The sequence below is a fragment of the Mus caroli genome, chromosome 2, assembly GCF_900094665.2.
Source record: "Mus caroli chromosome 2, CAROLI_EIJ_v1.1, whole genome shotgun sequence".
NCBI lineage: Eukaryota > Metazoa > Chordata > Mammalia > Rodentia > Muridae > Mus > Mus caroli.
In genome coordinates this window covers 76,742,792-76,765,029 of record NC_034571.1, presented here as the reverse complement: position 1 = coordinate 76,765,029, position 22,238 = coordinate 76,742,792, and the positions used below count along the sequence as shown (strand labels likewise).

Sequence of the window (22,238 nt, the reverse complement as noted above, 5' to 3'; positions counted from 1 at the left end):
GGCCATCACTGGAAAGAGAGGCCCATTGGACACACTAACTTTATATGCCCCAGTACAGGGGAACACCATGGCCAAAAAAATGGGAGTGGGTGGGTAGGGAAGTGGGGGGGGGATGTATGGTGTCTTTTGGGATAGCATTGGAAATGCAATTGAGGAAAATATGTAATAAAAATATTAAAAAATTTTAAAAAAGATTATGCCTGACAGTAGGGAGAGGGAACTTATACAGCCCACTGACAGCAGGAAGACAGGACATCAAGTGAAGGATGGGGTTGCCATCCCACAGTCACACCTCTGACCCATAAATGTTCCTGTCTGAAAGAATTACAGGGATAGAAATGGAGAGGAGCCCGTGTACTCACTGATAAGTGGATATTAGCCCAGAAACTTAGAATACCCAAGATAAAAGATACAATTTTCAAAACACATGAAACTCAAGAAGAACGAAGACCAAAGTGTGGACACTTTGCCCCTTCTTAGAATTGGGAACAAAACACCCATGGAAGGAGTTACAAAGACAAAGATTGGAGCTGGGACAAAATGATGGACCATGGAGAGACTACCATACCTGGGGATCAATCCCATAATCAGCCTCTAAACGCCGACACCATTGCATACGCCAGCAAGATTTTGCTGAAAGAACCCTGATATAGCTGTCTCTTGTGAGGGCTATGCTGGTGCCTGGCAAACACAGAAGTGGATGCTCACAGTCAGCTATTGGATGGAAAACAGGGCCCCCAATGGAGGAGCTAGAGAAAATACCCAAAGAGCTAAAGGGGTCTGCAACCCTATAGGTGGAACAACAANATGAACTAACCAGTACTGCTGGAGCTTGTGTCTCTAGCTGCATATGTATCAGAAGATGGCCTACTTGGCCATCATTGGGAAGAGAGGCCCCTTGGTCTTGCAAACTTTATATGCCTCAGTACAAGGGAATGCCAGGGCCAAGAAGTGGGAGTGGGTAGGTAGGGGAGTATGAGGCGAGGGTCTGGGGGACTTTTGGAATAGCATTTGAAGTGTAAATGAAGAAAATACCCAATTTTTAAAAAGAGAGAAAGAAATGGGAAGGAGCCTGAGGAAAAGATAGGCCCAAAGTGCGATCCAGCTCAAGGGGAGGTCCCAAGGACTGACACTATTACTGAGGCTATAAGGGATGCTCACAAAAAGGGACCTATCATGACTGCCCTTCACAAGACCCAACAAGCAGCTGAAAGAGTCAGATGAAGTTATTTGCACCCAACCAATGAACAGAAGCAGTTGACCCCAGTTGTTGAATTAGCGAAGGCAGAAAAAAAGCTGAAGAGAAGGGGGATCCTGTAGGAGGACCAGCAGTCTCAATTAATCTGGACCACCAAACAGACAGCATACACCAGCTGATAAGAGGCCCCCAACACACATACAGTAGAGGACTTTCGGGTCTGTGTTCATTCAGAGATGATGCACCTAACCCTCAAGGGACTGGAGGCCCCAGGGAGTTTAGAGGTCAGGAGGGTTGGGAGGTGGGGGCATCCACTTGGAGACAGGCTATGAGGAGTAGGTGTGGTGTGGGGGGCAGTCGGATGGTGGATGGGGAGCTGGGAGCAAGGAATGGAATATGGAGTGTAAAAAATAAATTAATTAAAAAAGTTGAAAGGCTCGAAATGTCTTCAATGATTCACCTCAGTGAAATTTTTTCAAATCTGCTTCCTCCCACCCCCCAAGAGTTGTCTATCACCTGTTACTAGAGAAGAGATGACAGTGTTTGAGAATTACTCTCAAGTTGTATGTTATGTTATAAAATGTAATCCTTTATAATAGAGTACTATTCACCTAAAATGTGAATTTTATTCTAACTGTATTTGGCAATATATCATACATGCTGAGGTTTTTTTGTTTGTTTGTTTGTTTGTTTTTTAGTTTAGTTTTGTATTTTTAAAAGAGTTTGTCCTATGTATATTATGAGAAATCTTTAAATTTTACCTTTATGCTAAGGATTATCTTAAAAGCAATTCCATTCCATTTAAGGGTTTGTTTTTAAGAAATTTCAAATGGCCATATATTATAGCTTATTTTAAAAATCACTAAAACAATGTACATTTGTCTTGTCTGTCTTGCTTCAAAATGACATTACCTTTTTTATGTACAAAATTCATGCAAGTTGTATCCAGGTTTGTGTGTGTATGTGTGCGTGTGCGTGTGCATGTGTGTGTGTGTGTGTGTGTGTGTGTGTGTGTGTACAATGAGAAATATTGTCTACTAAATGTTTTAATGAATTATTAGAGATTGTTTATATATTATAAATATACCTTTCTAAATATATATCATAGTTACATGGTAATTACACTTCTAGAACATTTTATTGTGTAGTAACTAGTTCCCAAGATTCTATATAGCGTTGATTTACATCAACTCTGCATCAGATTCTACAGCAGTAAACAGATCTCACAAATATAGATGAGCAACAGTTTCTTTAAAAAGTACCACGTGGGATTTAAAAAAAAACTTTCATATTGTTTTAAAATTTAAATTTGGGATTTTAATTTTTTAAGTCAAAATACTCCATAACAATATTGAATATGGAATTAATTTAGCACAAAATCTTTTTTCTAGACAGTAAAAAGGAAGACTTCATTTGTTGAGAGAAATAAGGGCACCTTACACAGAGATTTCTTTTAATAGCTTTGCCCTGGCTGGGCTTGTGAGGTCTGAATTATAACTGTGTTCACATCTAACAGCTGCTCACTGTGAGAAACGGGTCAAAGTTTAAGAGCTGTGAACTTCTAACAGTCCAGCTATAGTTTATTCACAGAGAAACTAATTTTGAAATGCTTCAGAAGTGGCAGTATCTTCCTGACCTCATTTTTCAAATTTAAAAGTAATTTCAAAGAAATGTTCTTCAAATTATCATTTAAAAAAATAAAATAAGATTTTCTCAAAAATGCTTTTTTTGCCAAGAGTCAGGAGATAGAGCTTTGCTCACATCTTCAGTCAAATGGTTTGAATTTTATGAAGAAATGGGACAGTTTTCAATTAAGATGGCTTAGATACAGGCCTTGACTGATGCAAAATATACTTTTATAAACTGAGATTACACGGTAATTTTGGAGTTTTAGTGAAATGTGCATTAAACAGGTATTTGCATGAAATTCAAATTACTCTTTACTTCTACAAAAGGCCATGAAAACATATATGCCTCTTTCTCTGCACTGACATAAATAGGTTTGTGCCCTTTATTTCTAACTCCCGCCGCTATTTTCTGAGTGTATTTTAAGAAAAGTTAGCATTTCATTATACACTCACCACACAGTTTCCTTTCTTAGCTCGGCCAGCTTGTGAAGACGTTGGAGTGCCTTTTCCTGTTTTCTTTCATCCTTCCTGGATTTAGATGCTACATTTCGAGCAAATTCTCTCTGTTTCAGTTCTTTGAGCCTCTATTAAAAAATATGGAAATAATTAATAGTGTCTCCGTTGAGAACAACTTTAAAGTTATATTGTTGCAGGGGCTTTTCAATACATCGACTTCATCAAAGAAAAACATAGCATCAATCAAAACCTGTTTCTAACTCAAATATATTCTTCCACTTTACTTTTTATAAAAATGCCCAACCATGAAATTATATTACTGTGAAAATTGCATCTGTGCCTTAGGTATATTGAAATTACAATCTTTCTTCCCTTCTTATTGATTATTGTCTTCTAAGTATCTTTCCTTAATTTAGAATATGCATTACAGACTTTGTTAAGCCCTCAAGCTTCAAACAAATTCAATACATTTATGGATTTTAGTTATAAAGTTAAATCTTTTTTATTTGAGTGTGCTCTATACTAGAATGTGATACCATAAAACTTAAGGCAAATGATTACCACTGAAATGATTTAAAAAAATCTTTATGTCAAAGGTCAAATCATTGTCTTCAGATGAAGTATTAATTTTGTTTGGGAAATTATTATGTTGAACATTGTTATTTTAATCTGTAGTGAAGGAGATTATTTTCAAGAGTGAAGGCCAGAAAAAAAGATGCTAACACACTTGAAGAAAAACAACAAATAGTTACAAATATGATGTGACTGAACGAATATCAAAGGGGTCCATCTTCAGTCATTTTAACCGTGGTTTCTTATTGAGATGATGCATAGTTTAAAAAATGATTGAAATAGTATTTTGTTAGTAGTTTATGATGTGCCAGAATTTTGATGAATTGTATTTTGAGAGTAGAATTCTAGAATAAAGATTGAAATAGTCATATTTTATAATGGTATTGAAAGAATTTCAATATATGCTGTGTGTATGTTTACTGCCCTATACTATAGACTCAGAATAATGCCTTGGATACAAAAGACCTACTCAATAAATATTTATTAAATTTGTAGGTGAATTGCTCATATTATTCAAAGCAGTAATTTTCTATACATATTTCATACAAGTATTGATTTTGTTGAACTAATGTCAAACATTTTTGTTTAACTCTTATTGGTCACAGACTTAACTTGTAATTTAATTGGTACAGCATCATGTAACTTCACCAACTTTGAGGACACACACAGAATCAGGTTCAAATGGCTTCTTACATTTATGTTAATGTATATTATAGGTAGATGTTCACATGTAACCCTTCCTACTCTTGATTTTTGTGTTATATTCATTAATATTATTTAAATAGCATAAGCATTTTGAATTTTCTTATTAGGAATAATCTACTTCTTCAGAAGGAGTTCTTGAAGTATCATATTTAGACTTATATTGAGCCATGTCACTAGTGTACAACTTTGTGACAGAAGATTTGACAAACTCATGTCCATATGACTGGTAAAGGTAACTATAACTTACAAAATTCATTGACTTGTTTTGGATATAAAATCAGAATATAATAGGTCAATAACAGTGTTTTCCTCAATATTAGCAATCAGTAGCCTCAGTCATTACAAGTTCTCTGAAGTGAAATATAAGGTTCTAAAAATCAAGGCAGTAAGACAGAGCTTTTTAGTTCTTTAAATAAAATTGTTCCTAAATAGTTAATTTTATATACATAATAAACATCTTTAACAAATATGTGCATTTATAATTAATAAAATACACGTCATGAAAGGGGTTTGAACTAGTAAGTTAAATTCCATTAAAAAGGAGAAAAATGATACTTCCAGTGACTGAGGGCCTGAGTTACTACCAAGAAGAGAAAAATTTAAATTATGTTAAGATTAAAAGTTTTCTCATACTGTTTTTTTTTTATTTCAAAATTGCGAGCAAAATTTTAGTAAACATTTTATGCACACTTTATACTCATGGCCATCATCAGACAATTTCTTGAAAGCAAAAATATTGTAATCAAATTGATCAAGAACTCCTTTTTTTTAAGGGTTTAAGTTTCCAAACAGCTACAAAGAACTTTATATTATTGTCTGCACACTTTCAATCGAACATGCAAGTTTGTACTTTTTCCCTTGTTGAGTAGTATTTCTCCAAATTTTAATTTGATAGTCAATAATGCTATATCTTAAAGGAAAGGTTGAATCATTTTCTCGAACATATGGATCTTTAGTATTTCTCCATTTACCTCTGCTATTTCTCCATAAAATTCATTAAGGAAACATTATTTTGATGATTCTTACAAAACATGCCTATGTTTACAAAGCTTTCTTGTTATTTCTGGAAGTGAAGGAACTGAAGCTAAGCAAATTAGATGGATAGTCCATTTAATCTACATACTCTATGATATATCTCTCGAATTTACAGGTATTGCTATTCAAGCTGCTCAAACTTCATGTCAACCTGAAGTAACTATTGTATATATATAATATGTATGTATATATTAATTTACAGTTATCTAAATATTTACAATTTCTCAAGGGTTATTCTAAGCACATTTTAAATATCTGTGACAATGAAAATTTATCTTTTCTTTGCATATTTTTATTGTGATTAAGGACAGATGTTGGAGCATATGAAAATATTACTTATATTGTATAAAAATCTTGAAATGTTACTTGATGTGGGTGAAAGAAAGGGTTGTAGGAATATGGATAGAAGGTGATCTATTTCAAATACAGTGATTAGGAAAGGCAGTTTTATACTAAATCTTTTATTTCAGTACAAATTCAACACCTTAAAATAGCTGACATTTAATCGTTGTTTGTAGGCCTGCCATTTCTGTAGTCAAATTGTTTTTATCTGGAAATATGGCTGGGAAAATGTCTTTTAGTGTTCTACAAATTAATTGATATAATTCATGTCCATCCAAATTCTGTAGGACTAGAAAAAATAGCTTAGATTTCATTCTAGTAAAGAAAAAAAAAGCCATTTTAAGCAACTAGAGCCTTCTAGAACCCTTTTACAAATTGCCTTTTGCCAACATCTTCAGTGTCAACAGAGATGACTCTTCATTTAATTAAATCTTATGTATGATAACATCTATGAATCTGCTTCTTGACTTTGATCAGTGAGAAGTCAAAGATTCCATTGCCAATCAAGATTATTGTGTAAGGTATGCTAATTAGGAATCAACCTATGATATTTTCACTATGAAAGTGTTCATAACCGTGAAAACTTTACAGCAGAGATGGTTAGGAGGTGAGAAATAAACTATAGAGACATTTAAAAAAAACTGAGAAGAAACAACTTATAGCAAAGAGAACATCCAGAATACAACCATCTACAGACCATATTCATTTGAGCACAGGTTTGGTTTCCCCAAAGCCTGTTGGCAGCGCTGATGCTCCGGGGCTGTTTGTTTATGGGAACAACAGAAGAAGAGGGCCAATTTCCAGACAGAAAATGTGAACATAATCCATGGGATACAACTACCATATCTAATCAGATCATTGTTACATTTGAGACATTCCAGAAGGACCCTGATGGCTGTGGAGCTTTCCAGTGTATCAAATGTCAAACCATGTGTGAGAGGAGAGGATGATCCAAATATAAGAAGTCCCCAGTGAAAGTGTTTTGTTTGACATGGCATGATTATCTTATGTTCAAACTCATAAAGAAATTGTAAGGTCTTCCATCTTCCATTCTACATGAGTCAAGTCTATGTTCAAATAAGAAATGGCTGTAAGGTCTTCCATCCTCCATTCTACATGAGTCAAGTCTATGTTCAAATAAGAAATGGCAAAACCTTCCCTTATGGACACGTTTGGTGTTGATAGTATTGTTTTAAAAGGGTCTATGCCCCAGTATAGGGGAATTCCATGGCCAGAAAGAGGGAGTGGGTGGGTTGGTGAGCAGGGGGAGTGGGGAGGAGATAGGGTTTTTTTTTTTTTTTTTAGGAGGGGAAACCAGGAAAGGGGATAACATTTGAAATGTAAATATAGAAAATATCTAATAAAAGAATTAAAAAATAATAAAAAATGTCCATTGTTGAAACATAGTCAGAAGAATGACCCACTGTGAACAATGACTTGGGAAACTTAGAAAAGTTCCAGAAAAAAAGGCACAGGGCCTTTTACCTCAGGTGCAGTTTGTTCCCTGGATTGCTCTTGGATGTGATTTCATGCCTCCTGTGACAAACATTTATAAGACATGTTTGTGGTGTTGGATGTCTGAATATTGCTACAGAACCCAACCTGGCCAGTGTACCTTGAATCTGGGTATATCCTTCTGCCTTGCTTTTGTGCTTTCCCAGATATAATGTATAGAATGTGCCAGACTATTCTGTTTAAATTAATCTATTATGAGGAAGTTTGGGAAATGGCTGCTCTATTAATAATTAGCATGTGTTTAATGACCTTTATTTGCCTGTTTTTTCTGAACTCAAACAATCTTTCTTGGATCATTGTTTTTTTTTTTGTTGTTGTTGTTGTTATTTTTACATATAAATGTACACTGAAACTGAATTTAACAGAATTAAACTATACATTCATTCAGGTCCTCATTTCTCAGGTCCAACAGACAAGATCAGCACAGGTTGACTGAAAAGTCAGCTGTCTGTCACAGCTCTCTTACTCCGGATGTTGACAGCCTGAAGATTACTTTCATACCCAGATTGATCTTACCAAGACTGATTCAGCTGTACACCATAGATCATGACTTCTTATTTATCCATTTATAATGACCTCATTCTTAGTCAGTTGTATAAAATAACCGTACCTCTCTGTTCAAATACATATAATAAATACTCTGAGCTTATGAGGTACTATGGTTTCTCCATCAGAGAGTTAAAGCTAGATCATCCCCAGATTTTCTTTTCTGTGTCTTTATATTTGTGTTTCAAAACTGGCATTCAGGTGCAAGCCTCTGGAGCTCTGTAAAGGATATAGCAATACTAGAACCCATTGTTTATTTTACTTGAGAAAAGAAAATAAGCTCTAAAATGATATACTAATATATGAGTTATGATCAAAAGATCTTTTACATTATCTGTCTGTCTGTCTGTCTTTGTGTCTTTCTATTATCCATCTATCATCTATCACCTCTCCCTTCTACTTACACACAGACACAGACACAGACACACACACACACACACACACACACAGTTTAAAATTTATTATGTAGATTTTGTTTCTATAGGGAATCCCAAGGAATATAAATTCTCAAATAAAATGTTCATCCTCTGTTGATGTTCTTGGGTCAATGTAAAATTTTTTACACACTCTTCTGTTTCTTTAATAGAATTACATTTAATCCCTATTAACTGAATTGACAGCAAAATTCTATGAATTATATGAACCTGTTTTCTTTCTTTCTCTTTCTTTCTTTCTTTCTTTCTTTCTTTCTTTCTTTCTTTCTTTCTTTCTCTCTTTCTCTCTCTCTCTCTCTCTCTCTCTCTCTCTTCCTTCCTTCCTTCCCTTCTTTCTTCCTTCCTTCCTTTCTTTTATACTTTCTTCCTTCATTTCTTTCTTTTCTACCTTTCTTCCTTTGTTTTTTTTGTATTTAAAGAGAAAATTTTCATTCCCTGTTCTTTTAACCTTGATGCTCTGTCACTACCAGTGTTTGACTGTTGACTGTTATTCTAACAGGGGAGCCACCCACATTCTCAGTTGTTAGGTTATTCTCTTGGCAAAGACATAGCTGCTAAACTAAGAACATAAAGAATTAAAATTTTCCAGCCCCTCATGTCATAATTTAAAAGTAGACAATTAAATTAATCATTTAATTTGAAAATAACCAAAATTGAGAGTTTTTAATTTATAGTTAATTAAAATATATCTAGTTTCTAGATGTATACCTCTACAATTCTTTTCAGCTCTATTTCTCTTCAAATAATATTTAAGGTTTTCTTTAACAGGTTTTATATTTCACTATTATTGTATTATTAACAGTTAAGCTTTCCAAATATTAGAACCTCAATTTGAATTTAGGAGAGCTGTTTTTATCAAAAACTGTTTCAGTGGCTTTTTAAAATCTAAGTACGCTTTTGTACCTTTTAAAGAAGTAACAGCCTCAGAGAATCAGCATCTCCACTTCCTAAGTCAATTTAGCATTCTTGAAATGCACTGTACTGCATGATCTATTAGAATGTTAGCAAATACATTTTATTTCAGAGGTGCTAGTCTAGTGGATGTTATCAGACTTCAAGGTGTAATTTCCTTCTAGTCATTATTTAATCAATGGCATTATGCTGAGTGATACTGTAGAAGTTATTTTTTTTTTTTTAGTTTTCACATTTCACTTCTCATTACTATCATGAGTGTGTATCACTTGGACTTTTCTCCTGGCAGCTTTAAAAGCATCTAATCTCTTAATGGCATATCAGATCTGAACAATATCTTTCCCCAAGGCCTCCCATTCTTTAGATTCCATTAACTCAAGGTTCTCTTTGTGGATAAAAACCTCATTCTAATTCTAATATAAAAGTCTTGGCAATCAGTGTGTGTTCTGTCTAAAACTGATTTTCCAACTATTGAGTTCATTTTCTTAAGTGCTGGATCAGAAGTGTCTACTGCATTGTAAGTGCTTATGAATGCTTATCAAATTGAATTGGCACAGGATGGCTGTGATTAACTTCCTCTTACAATAGGAGGCTTTGAAAATTTGCTAACAAAAATCTGGATAAGATCTTTAGTAGCAGAGTGAGAGCAATAGAAACTTGATTGTAAGAAACATGGACATGATTATTTTCAAAAGACACGAGCCACTTGAATGAGCAGAAAATGAAGGATGATTGATTTATGGCTGAATTTTATAAATATATATTATGCATATATTACCAAAACTGTTAAAAATTAAAGTAACATTTCATATTCTTGGACTGTAGTGTCACTTTAAATAAAAGAACATATTAATATTGCATAACATAATAACATATATATAAGTATATAAAATTATAGATGATATCTTTTATCTTCATATGTCAAACAATATTTCATTTTAATTTTCAATTAAAAATATTTGATTATTTATTTGTGTACTATTATTTTTAGTCATTAAGAAGAGTACTTAAAAATCAAACTTAAAGACTGAGGTGTATTTTACAACAGAAACAAAAGTTATTTTCTATTTTATGTTAATTCCACATAATCATTGTAAGTACTTTATCACAGATGTTTACAATAGCTTTGAACATTCAGCAGAAATCAATATATCAGATAACACTGATGAAATCAACCTGAAAATTCTATAGATATTATTTTTAAAATTTAGTTACACAATACCAGGTGGTCTGCTCTGAATTCAATTATATAGAAGCAACACTAAACAGACACAGCAGGATCTTCCCTCAGAGACCTAACATTCCATTTGGCTGGCCAGCCACAGGGCAATAAAACTGTTCTCAGGACGGTCCATTCAGCATATGAGATACTGAGGAGATGGGAGGAATAGTAATCACCATCTTACTGAAACAATGCTTCCCCTCCCAGAAGCCTGGCGCTCTGTGAAGCCACTCATGTAGCTGGAACCATGAAGCTGTAATAAACTCACCTGCTTTTCTGAGTTACTCAGAAAAGCATCCTTTATACTTTTCTATGTTTTACAAATTCTCTTTTTTCTTCATTTCTGATACCTGCACAAAGCCTGGCTATGCTTTCTTGCACATTCTGGGCTTTCACATCATTCCTCTATGAAGTTAATCCACATTCTTTCTACCATATGACCACTTACAAAACACATTCTTTTCTTTCTTCCTCTTCTCTATGTTCCTCTTCCACAAAGTTGACTAGATTTATAGTTTGGCTGGCCAGAGTGTTACTTTAAACTCTAAATGATTGTTATCACGTTTCCTTTACAGCCACTCTTAAATTCTTTAAAAAAAAAAAGAAGAACAAACAAACAAAAAATAATTAACTCCCCAAGAGAGGACCCCAGATTCACTGACAAAATGTAGTGCTTCAACTTGGGGCTCCTCAAAATTTCTGGTAAGAGTCTATATTAAGCTTTATAAATATTTATACTTCTATTCCTTCCATTTTTCTTAAAATATTACCAAAAGATTATCAAATTGACTAAGGATAACAAATAACATTTCTTCTCTAGAGTAACAAAATTGATGTGAGCTTAGAGATTTTTGTCTAAAAGCTACTCAGTAATGGTGAATGCCTTTACCCACTGAGAGATCTTGCTAGCCAAAGAGAGATATACAACTGAAATAATCTCCAAGCCCAAATTATAAAAATGATATGTATTTGCATTACAACATAAATGAATTCCCAAAACAAAGAATAATTTTACATATGTAAATGTATAAATATCCATTTAATATATGTAATATATATATTTACAAAATCATCTTCTAGTCTGTGGCACTAGTATTTCATGTAGCATTATTAGTTTTCCATTTGTAAACATATATAATTAGTTGAGCTATGTTTAGGAAATTGTCTGGTGTTACTAAATACTATTGTTCATATAAGTGATACACATATGTACAGTTAAAAATAAGTACGCATAACATAACATATTACTAACTAAGCTTGAGTAAACATAACATAGATTCATCAAAAACTGATGCAATTTAGAAACTTTTAAAGATCTAGTCACTGTCACATTGTGAACTATAAAAGAAAAAAGCAATAATAATGATTTAATTAGCAGCAAAACACTCATGAATAAAATATGTGAAGTGTGAATAAATACAATTTGTTAAGTTATGGATATAAAAATACACTTCATTTTCTTACTTTCTACATAATTAGTCACCTTGCTGACCTGAATTAGCCTCATCTGAGATAAGATAGAGACTAGTCAGGAAATGGTATTCAAACTCACGTGTAGATGGGACTTTTTAAATAAATGATAAGTGTTGTAAAATTTCCTACTTATTCTCTTACTCCAGTCTATAGCATTCTTAGTTGCTGGTAAAGACACTTACAATCCTTTGCATATAAGATCATTCCCCGGCCCTGCTATCCTTGAACAATACCAAGTTTTCTAAATACTGATATAGTTGAGTTTTGAAGCCTAAACTTAACATGTCTTATGACACATTTTCCATTGCTTAGGATTCAGTAGCCCACTTCAGGTGGCTCAAATTCTGTTTCATACAAATTATCACCAGTCTAATTGACACCTGAGTCAACTCTTGTCCTCTGCCATGATCACTGATCCTGGGAATCTCTCTCCATCTCTTTTTAACTTGTATTGATTACAAATTTTCAAATTTTCTTCCTGCTGAATCACACTGGAGGGTAAAGAGAATGTTTCAGGCTGAATGGATGGAATATTTAAGTAGAACATTTAAATATTTTTAATATGGAAGTTGTAAATAGTAGGTTGGTGTACTAGCAAATTTTATTCCTTCAATATACTCTTTTATGAAAACAATTTGACCTTGAGTGAATTTCGAATCTGCAGAGGGTGAAGTAAACCTAGAGAATTTTTTTTTCAGGATCTCACATTTCTCCATGGTCTCCCAATACCTCTCTTCTGCTTAGCTTTTTTTCCTGCAGAAGAAATATCATACATGATAATCATTCAATTTTCAATGCTTCGCTTTTCATTCCCTTTGGATGGCTTTTTAAAACTTGTCTTGGATCTATAAGAATGCTTTTTTGTTTCCCTATATCTTCTTGATCACTGAAGAACACAGGTATCATTAGAAGTAATGAAAGCAGTAACCTCTCTGCTAACCTCCACATTCTTTATAATCCTGGCCTCACCATGCAATCATTTGGGCAGCTTCAAAATAGAGAACCTGGAAAAATAGGGTGTGTGTGTGTGTGTGTGTGTGTGTGTGTGTGTGTGTGTGTTTGTGTGTGTATGTGTGTGTATGTGTGTGTGTAATTTCTCATATGATTTTGTTTTCTTTTGTTTCTCCTTTGGCTTTTTCAAGACTGGCTTTCTCTGTGAAGCCCCAGCTAAGCTGGAATTTGCTTTCCACAGTAGGATAAAAGGAGTATGCCAGGATCAATCAGCTCTCTCTGATGAATCTAAAGATTCTAAACTTAAATGACAATTCATTTTCTTTGTTTCTTTGTCCATGTTTACAACTTACGGAGAATATAAATACAGACATATTCATTTCTATAAATGTCAGGAGCATCATCATATATTCTGAGACGATCCTTATTTAAATAATGGAATAATCCCACTTAGAAGGAATTAATGACAGTTAAAATTCTGATATCCAAGAATTTACTGGTACCAAAGCCACACATAATGAGAATGTTAGACTTACACACTTATATTATTCAGAATCAATTTTCTTTTGAATAAGCTGGATATTATTAATGATAGTTCCCAAAAAGTGTCTCAATTTCTTCAAAACAAAACTGTAAGTATCTCTACATGGGAAAGGCAAAAAAAGGTGCATAAATTACTTTTTAAAGGAGATAAATATATTTGCTAACTTATGAATATTAGCAAAGTATAATAAAAATAAATATGCAATTCCAAAGATAATGCCAACAAAACTAGTAAGTACTATGAAGAAGCATCATTTAGATGGCTAAGAGAGTATAAATTATTTGTAGTATAAGCCTAATAACTGAGCTTGATATGAGGCCTGAACAAATGGGTCTGGGCCTATCCCCAAAACTGTATGTGGGATATGTTCTTCTAGCTAAGCTGTCTGGTCAGGCCTCAGTGGGAGAGGAAGGACCTAGCCTTACAAAGACATGAAGCGCCAGGGTTGGAGATATCCTGCTCAGAGGAGAAGGGGATGGGGAATTGGGAAGTATTGTGGGAGGGGCTGACCATGAGGGGGCAGTGAGTGGGATGTAAAATGAATAAGTTAAAAAACATGCAGATGCTGCACAACACATGTGTAATCCCAGCATTCCAGTGCTATAAGAGGCAGAAGGAAGAAACATCTGCAGGTTTTCCCTAGGAAGAGCACACCATTGGTTGTCCAGTGCCAAAGTTATTTCTGAAAACATACATGCAGGTGACATTATGTGAATTGAATAGGTTTTCTTAGTAATATATATGTATATAGATGGATATATATTTGAGAGGCTTTAGCGAGAAGGAGAGAAATGTTGTATTTAGTTATAACATCAAAAGTGAAATGAAATGAATATAGTTATATAATATTTAAACAAAAGAGTAATATTACATTGATTCACATCATATACACATGGAAAATATTGGAAATAATTTTACCATATATATATATATATGTACATGTATATATATATATATATATATATATATATATATATATGCTATTTTCAGTTCACCATTAATTTTATATGCTGGCACACAGATATTAAGAAATAATTTCTTTCTCAAGTGTCACTGAAGAAGCAGTTTAAATCATTTAGAAATACTAAAACTTGTAAATAAAGCTCTTCTGTTTTCAGAGCCTTAGAATTCTCTGCAGGAATAATACATCTCAGTAACCTGGCCTGACCTTGACTTCCTCTCGGGAAGAACAAAGCAGCAAGCTGCAAGTCTCTGAGTCTTGACTTGCTGAGGTGAAGGTCACTTCACTGCCTTTTGCGAGGTATTTCAGCCACCACTAAAGCAAAAAATCAAGATGTTTGAGGGACTCTAGGACTAAAGCAATCATTCCCTGTTCTATCTCTCCATTGCATCAATGTGACAAATTTCTTACAGTGAAAATAACTCTGAATTGCCAATAGGTAGACAGGGGAGTGGGCAGACTCAGTATGACTTGACTTGAACAGCAGATGAATAGGTCAAATTGCTTAGAGGAAAAGTTTTTCTTTTCGCCTGATGCTGAGTGTTTGATCTTTTATTTTTATCGCAGAGAATAAAATTTAGAAGAATAGTACACTACTGAAAACCATTGTATTCACATTTTATAAGGAGGAATCACTTAAAATATGAAGTAGATTATTAAGTACAGTACATAGTGGTAATTGCTGATTATGGACTATAATTGATAACCTTGAATTTGTGAAATTCATATCTAAACAGATTAAAGAAATTCATCCTTCTAGACCATAGCATGTAGAAGGAATAATAGAACCCTAAGAGAACTAAGATGAGAAGACTCAAGACTCGTCCATATCAGCAGTTGGTATCAGAATAAGTGTGAGGTACTTACATAATTAAGTTCCTCATTATCCATTTGTTACATATTTATGTTATTATTCATATGTATTTTCCTCATCAATACATATAAACATACTAAAATAATATGAATTTTTCAAAATTTGATAAGCCTTGATATATATTTGGGTCAATATATAGCTAGCAAATCCATAAAGTTTACCAAGATATTTCTGTTAGACATTCATCTTCTTTAACAATATCTTAAACTGTTTCTTTCTAATTAATACATATAATCATATTGTTTGTTATAAGGTCAGTATGTTATATTTGTTATTATTTGTTATAGTAATCACAGCACATGATTATGGGTACACAGTGAGAGTGACAGAGTATTGGAATATATACCAGTCCTTAAAGGAACTCTATGATTGCTTATATCAAGAAAATTCCTATGTTCTAAAAATATTAACTATTATTCTGTTGTAATGGCACAAGCCTTTAATCCCAGAAGCTATGGAAATAAGTCTGATGGACCTGTCTGAGTTCAAGACTAGCCTGGTATACATAGTGAGTTCTAGGAGAGCCAGGGCTATGTAGAGAAACTCAGTCTCCTGTCTCACAATATAAATATACAAAAAAATAAAAAATAAAAGCTATTATAGAAATGCAGCTCAAAATAATGGTTTGTAATCAATCTATCATTTTCCTGCCCAAAATTAAATTTTCTCTTTGTTGATAGACTCCTGTGAGTCTTTGTGCTGCTATGTGCCAGATGAGATTCTGCAACTGTTAGTAAGGAATCACCCTGTGGATCCTCCCATAACCTCGGGCAGCCGAGAAGAGAACAAGACTCTATCCACTGAGACAAAGCTTCCAGGGATAGCATGGTGCTTTGTACAGGATAGCTGTGAGATGCCCACAAGAGTATGATCAAGAAACAGGCAGGAAAGTGAAATGCAGTCACTAGTCCTTTAAGACATTAAGGCATCAGAGAGAGAGAGATCTGTATGGTGTAAACTGATTCAAACTGGATCACTTCCAGCTTTGCATAGGTCTGGAGCAAAGCATAACCAATCACTACAACACAGTGCGTGTCTCTTTGTTTTAGACTTCTGCATGAGCTATGAACTAGGCCCTCATCAGCGTTGTTGACTATACCACTGTCTCTTTGTCTCAGGTATCACACCTACTCACAGATGATTGGTTAAAATTGAATTCTACTGACTAGTTCTTCCAACAGGCAGAGAATTAACCCTGATGAGGTGGACATAGATTGTATCCCACCAGCTTCAGGATACCCGTGCATCTCTGATACTGTTTGGATATTTGTGTCTGTGAGACTCAAACACAGAATAATCTACTATCTGTCCTACTGATCAAAGAAAATTCTTCACAAAATCTATCTCACATTTAGACAGTGCAATATGGAGCAAGATTGATTTTATAAGAAAATAGAGTGGTAATTACAGGACATTGTCTTGGCATTCAGTGCCATTTGAAGAAACCTAACACCACCATAACTCAGTGACTATGATCTCCCTAAGGACCACAGCTTAAGGATGGTGCTTCCAGTACAATATTTGTGGGCAAGGTGGGGAAACCCTCCCCATCCCACTAGCATTCTTGCAGTGGTCATGTGTCTCCACTCTTATTCCTCCTAATCCACTCCACCATTATTCCTCCTAATACATTATGGGACTTTGTCTGATCCAGTGTCGCAATGGGCTCCAGAAACTGATATGAAGTGATAGCCCTTTTGGCCAAAGTGGCTACAGGTATGATATAAGCGTTGGGGGCAGGTCTTTCCATAGTTTATCTTCTCAGTGCTACAATGAAAGAAATTCTGTACTGCAGACCTCAATAATTGTGTAAAGAACACAATATAACATTACCACAGGAAGTAGGCTATGGGATAGTTTCCCCTTATTAGATTCTTCCCAATATCATAAGGAATAACATCCAATTGTGTATTGGAATCACATTTGACCTTCCATTGTCTTCTAGAATGAACTACCAACAACAGATTAATAGCACAGTTGTGGAAAATTTGGACTTAAATGATTCTGTACCAAAATAGGGATATGATTCAGGCTAGAAGAAGAAAAGCAGGGTGCTTGGAATTTTTGGAAGGGCAGGCACAAAGAAAATCAGATTGTAAGGAGAGGAATAAATACCAAATAGCTGAATGCTAAGATGATTATCCATCCTACACAGAAGGAAGATCATTCAGGAAATAATGATCACTTCAAAAGGGAACGACTCAGTAGCAGCACTCAAAGAGAAATAATGTTGAAATATCATTAAGATAATGATTTTAAAGAAATTCAATGAAATGGAAAAAATAAATAGAAATAATCAGAACTTTATCAGAGAAATTTCAAGTAATAAACATAATTTTTAAAATTATATAAATTCTACTTTTTAAATTTTATCTAATTAGATATTTTCTTTATTTACATTTTAAACTAGAGCTGAAAATGTAATAAATAAAATAATATACTGTAATTTGAAGGCATAGTAGCATATTACATTCATCAGAACATGTTAGTAACCAGGATATTTGAAAGGGTATGAGGAGAAAAAATAACAAGGAATGAATAAAAATTACAAGAGCTTTAGGATGATTTTAAGATTATCATGTTATATGAATTGAAGAATGACTTAGGAATGCTGAATGAACAAAAAGCTTAGATTATGGAACCTCCTCAAATAGCTATTTCCATGTTCTCTACACTTTAACTGTCTGATAGCCCACAGTATTGATTTCTCTTGTGCCTCTGTGAATTCCACAAGTCATCTTTCTTAGTTCTTGAACATACCTGACCATGGGGGACGATCTTAATATTTTCAATATTAAGTTCAGATATTGTCAGATCATGGGTATTTTATGTTTTGTTTGTAGTATTCCAATTTCAAGTTCTTAGAAGAAAAAAAAATACCAAAACTTCCCCCAGCAATCTGAGCCTTTTTTTATACCACTTAATGCATCTATTGGCCTGATATCTTGTTGAGAGATGAGGATCACTCTATGAAGACATTGTCATTGGTAACCCATTGTCTCACAACAAAGTAATACAGTGAGAGCGTAGACTTAAATGTTTCCAGGTACCTTATCATTATCTAAGGTTTTGCTCATAAAGAGAAATATCAATGCTCATTTTGAATTAATAAACTATGACTATAACATTTTACAGCATTTATGGCATTTGATAATCTATCTGTGTGTAAGGCTTAATAGTATTTATTACGGTGAAGTGGGATTCTCCAAGACATTACATGACAAGTCAAATCCATTCTGATTTCTCTTAGGTTACATGGAGAGAGAGAGAGAGAGAGAGAGAGAGAGAGAGAGAGAGAGAGTCTGTCTGTCTGTCTGTCTTGTGTGGAAAGAAACTATTTTTAATAAAAAATAGACAAAAAAAGCTATTCCTCATACTCACTAACTGGTCTTTACTTTTAACTGGTCTTTGCATTTTATATTGTGTATTTTTTTTTCTGTATTGATATTGTATGCTTCATTCTGTAAGAAAAATGACAGAAATTTTAGGATAAGGTAGATATCTGAATGCCACAAGGATTCTTTAGTTGTCATAGCCTGAGAATCCTGTGTCTATCATTGGGTTTTGTTTGTTTGTTTGTTTGTTTAATTGAGAGCTATAAATTTTTTAAAGAATAAATAGTGTGCAAAATTCATAAGACTAGGGAACAGAAATGTTCTTAGGCTTACATAAGTGACCTTGTACTTTTGGACCAAATTATTATTGATTTTGTCCTATATTGTAAAAATAGAGAAAGACAATATGTAGTCTCAAAATAATGTATGTACATCCATGAATTTGGAATAACTGGTCCTTTCTAAAATGAAAATTATAACATATTAAAATGTTAATATGAGTGTCACATCAAAAACATAAGTAAATGAAATATAACATTACCAAATTCCAAAAACCATGAAATCATATGATTGGTTTGTGTGTCATAATATTCAAATTAGGCAGTTTATATGTAAGTAGATTCATTCTGATGTAAGAAGAGGGTTTGTTCTTTCTAAACAGTTGCCTTTGCTTGTGGAATCAGGGATTGACTACACAACAGGGGGGAGAAATAAATCACAGACAGATCCTTAAGCTAAACATGCAATAATTAGTAATGTGTTTAATTGAAGAGTTACTTTCTTCCTACTGCAGCTTTTCTGAGCATAATTTAGTCAATATGAAAGACTGGAACATTGACAGTAAAATACAATGCACATAATTGTCTTATAAGCACTTAATGAGATAATTTGCCCCTAGTCTTTCCTTTTCTGTTGGATAATTCAACCTTTTTTAACCCAATATTAATGGAAAGTTGGTGAAAGTTCATCTGTTCAAACATATCTCTTTTGTCTTTACCAAAATTAAATTTGAGTAATTTTTGTGGGTGATGTTTGACAAATAAACTATGTATAAACTGATGCTAAGTCTGACATTCCATTATTAGAGAAACAACAAATAATGTTGTCATGGTAAATATCAGGCACTTTAGAAAATAAAATCAAAATTAACTTCACTTCTTAGTTACTAATTTGAATTTTTCTTTACAGAACTTAGCAAACAATCAATAGTGGATTTATAATTGATATTAGTATAAAATACAAGCAAATACAATTTGTTAAACGCATGAAACTCAAGAAGAACGAAGACCAAAGTGTGGACACTGTGCCCCTTCTTGGAATTGGGAACAAAACACCCAATAAAGTTTGGAGCTGTGAAGAAAGGATGGACCATCTAAAGACTGCCATATCCAGGGATCCATCCCATAATCAGCTTCCAAACGCTGACACCATTGCATACACTAGCAAGACTTTGCTGAAAGGACCCAGATATAGCTGTCTCTTGTGAGATAATGCCGGGGCCTAGCAAACACAGAAGTGGATGCTCACAGTCAGCTATTGGATGGATCACAGGGCCCCCAATGGAGGAGCTAGAGAAAGTACCCAAGGAGCTAAAGGGAACTGCAACCCCATAGGTGGAACATTATTATGAACTAACCAGTACCCCAGAGCTCTTGACTCTAGCTGCATTTGTATCAAAAGATGGCCTAGTCAGCCATCACTGGAAAGAGAGGCCCATTGGACTTGCCAACTTTATATGCCCCAGTACAGGGGAATGCAAGGCCAAGGGGGTGGGGGTGGGTGGGTGGGGGACTGGGGGTGGGGGAGTGTATTGGGGACTTTTTGGATAGCATTGGAAATGTAATTGAGGAAAATACCTAATAAAAAAATACAAGCAAATAAATAGACATATACAAATCATGCACATATTTAATCAAGACCCCTAAGGCATTTTTCCCATGATTTTTCAGGACAGTTTAAGTCTATAACACTTTCACTAAGAACACAATCAGCATCTCTAGAATAGTTTTGTCAGTTGTATAAGGATTCATTTTCCAATATATGTAACTTATTGTTAAGAAATGCAAGACCATATATGTAAAATCATACTATGTTAAATAACTATAGTTTTGAACAACTTTTTTAATGTTATATATTTGAGGACATTTAGAAGATCATTTTCTTCAGATTTTTGCTTTTAAAACAAATGTGAAAAAATATAAGACTTTTATTTATGACTTGATTTTCATTAGACATTTCTTTCTAACATTGAGTTTTGACCTTTAAACTTGATTCATCATCACAGAATTACAACTTTATGATTATAAATTTGATGAGAACAAAATAAAACTTTTAATATGGTCTTAACAATTCAGTCCATGAAAATTTCTTTAAAATGTTTACTTTTGATTTATTCTTCTTACCTGTTTGTGGGCATGGTCATATGAGTTAATGTGATTGTCAAATTCCTGATGCTTATAATACTGCTTGTCACAAAGTTCACAGTAAAAATTTGCCTTCAGATCCTCCAGAGCTTTGGCAATAGTGTTCTCCTTTTCAGCATAGTCCTGAAACATAAAATTTCAAGGAAACATACAATGAGCGTTCCCTTGAGTTTACTTTGCGCCAACCGTTGTCAACTTCAATATAACAATTAGAACTAGAATTAGAAAAAAAGACAAATAAAAAAAATCAGCAAAACAAGTTTGAAAACATGAGTCAAAAAAAGCAAAGCATTGGCAGATGAAGCCAATATAAATGAAAAAAAAAAAAACAGCAGAAGTACACGAAAGAAAGTAAATCATATAGAAAGAGGCATTAAGTGAATATAGATCCAATCTTTGCCAACATTAAAATACAGCTTCCAATAGCAGTTTGGTTCTACTGTAAACATCTAATTCTTAGCTACCATAAAATCCTCTTTGGTAAACAGCTGAAATGTGGCCTTTAAGAAGAGATATGTACTGCCAATTATATATGCAAATGGGGTATTTTCATTCTAAGTATTTACATAAATATATTGTTAATTTAAACTTCATTTATTTTGTCAATGTAATTGATTCCATGATAAATTTTATTGAAATTTTAAAAATTGAATATTTGCATCCTAAGTTACTTTTCTGTAAATTATTTAAGTTCTTCATCTAAAGAGACGAGAGAGAGAGAGAGAGAGAGAGAGAGAGAGAGAGAGCAGAAAACAAACTAGGCAGCACATTATGTTCATGAAGCTTATTGTGAATAAAGACTGATTTACAACTCTACCTTCCAGAGGATGGAGAATAGAGTCAGATGTGTGACCATCTGATTAAGAATCATGAACTTGTAAGGCTTTGCCTATAACTAACTTGGAGACCTTACTTATTGTTGCCAGACACAAGTACATCTTTCAGAGTGAAACACGGCCTCCTTTTGTTTAACTCAACCATTTTAGAATTTCATACACAGGTTCTGCATTTGTCATTTCCATTTCTTCTCCACTCCAATTTCCCCATGTCCCCAAACTAACTCTCTCTCTCTCTCTCTCTCTCTCTCTCTCTCTCTCTCTCTCTCTCTCTC

At 33.9% G+C, this 22,238-nt stretch overlaps 1 protein-coding gene across 1 annotated transcript in view; it reads right to left on the bottom strand.

The window, feature by feature from the left end:
- Positions 1-22,238, bottom strand: part of Znf804a (zinc finger protein 804A) — a 202,940-nt gene that overhangs the window by 5,361 nt on the left and 175,341 nt on the right. Inside the window, exons 2-3 of the mRNA XM_021156869.2 lie at positions 21,107-21,250; positions 3,280-3,410 (exon numbers count right to left, since the gene is read on the bottom strand). Coding sequence (XP_021012528.1) covers positions 3,280-3,410; positions 21,107-21,250 — 275 coding nt within the window. The remainder of the gene's footprint in view (positions 1-3,279; positions 3,411-21,106; positions 21,251-22,238) is intronic.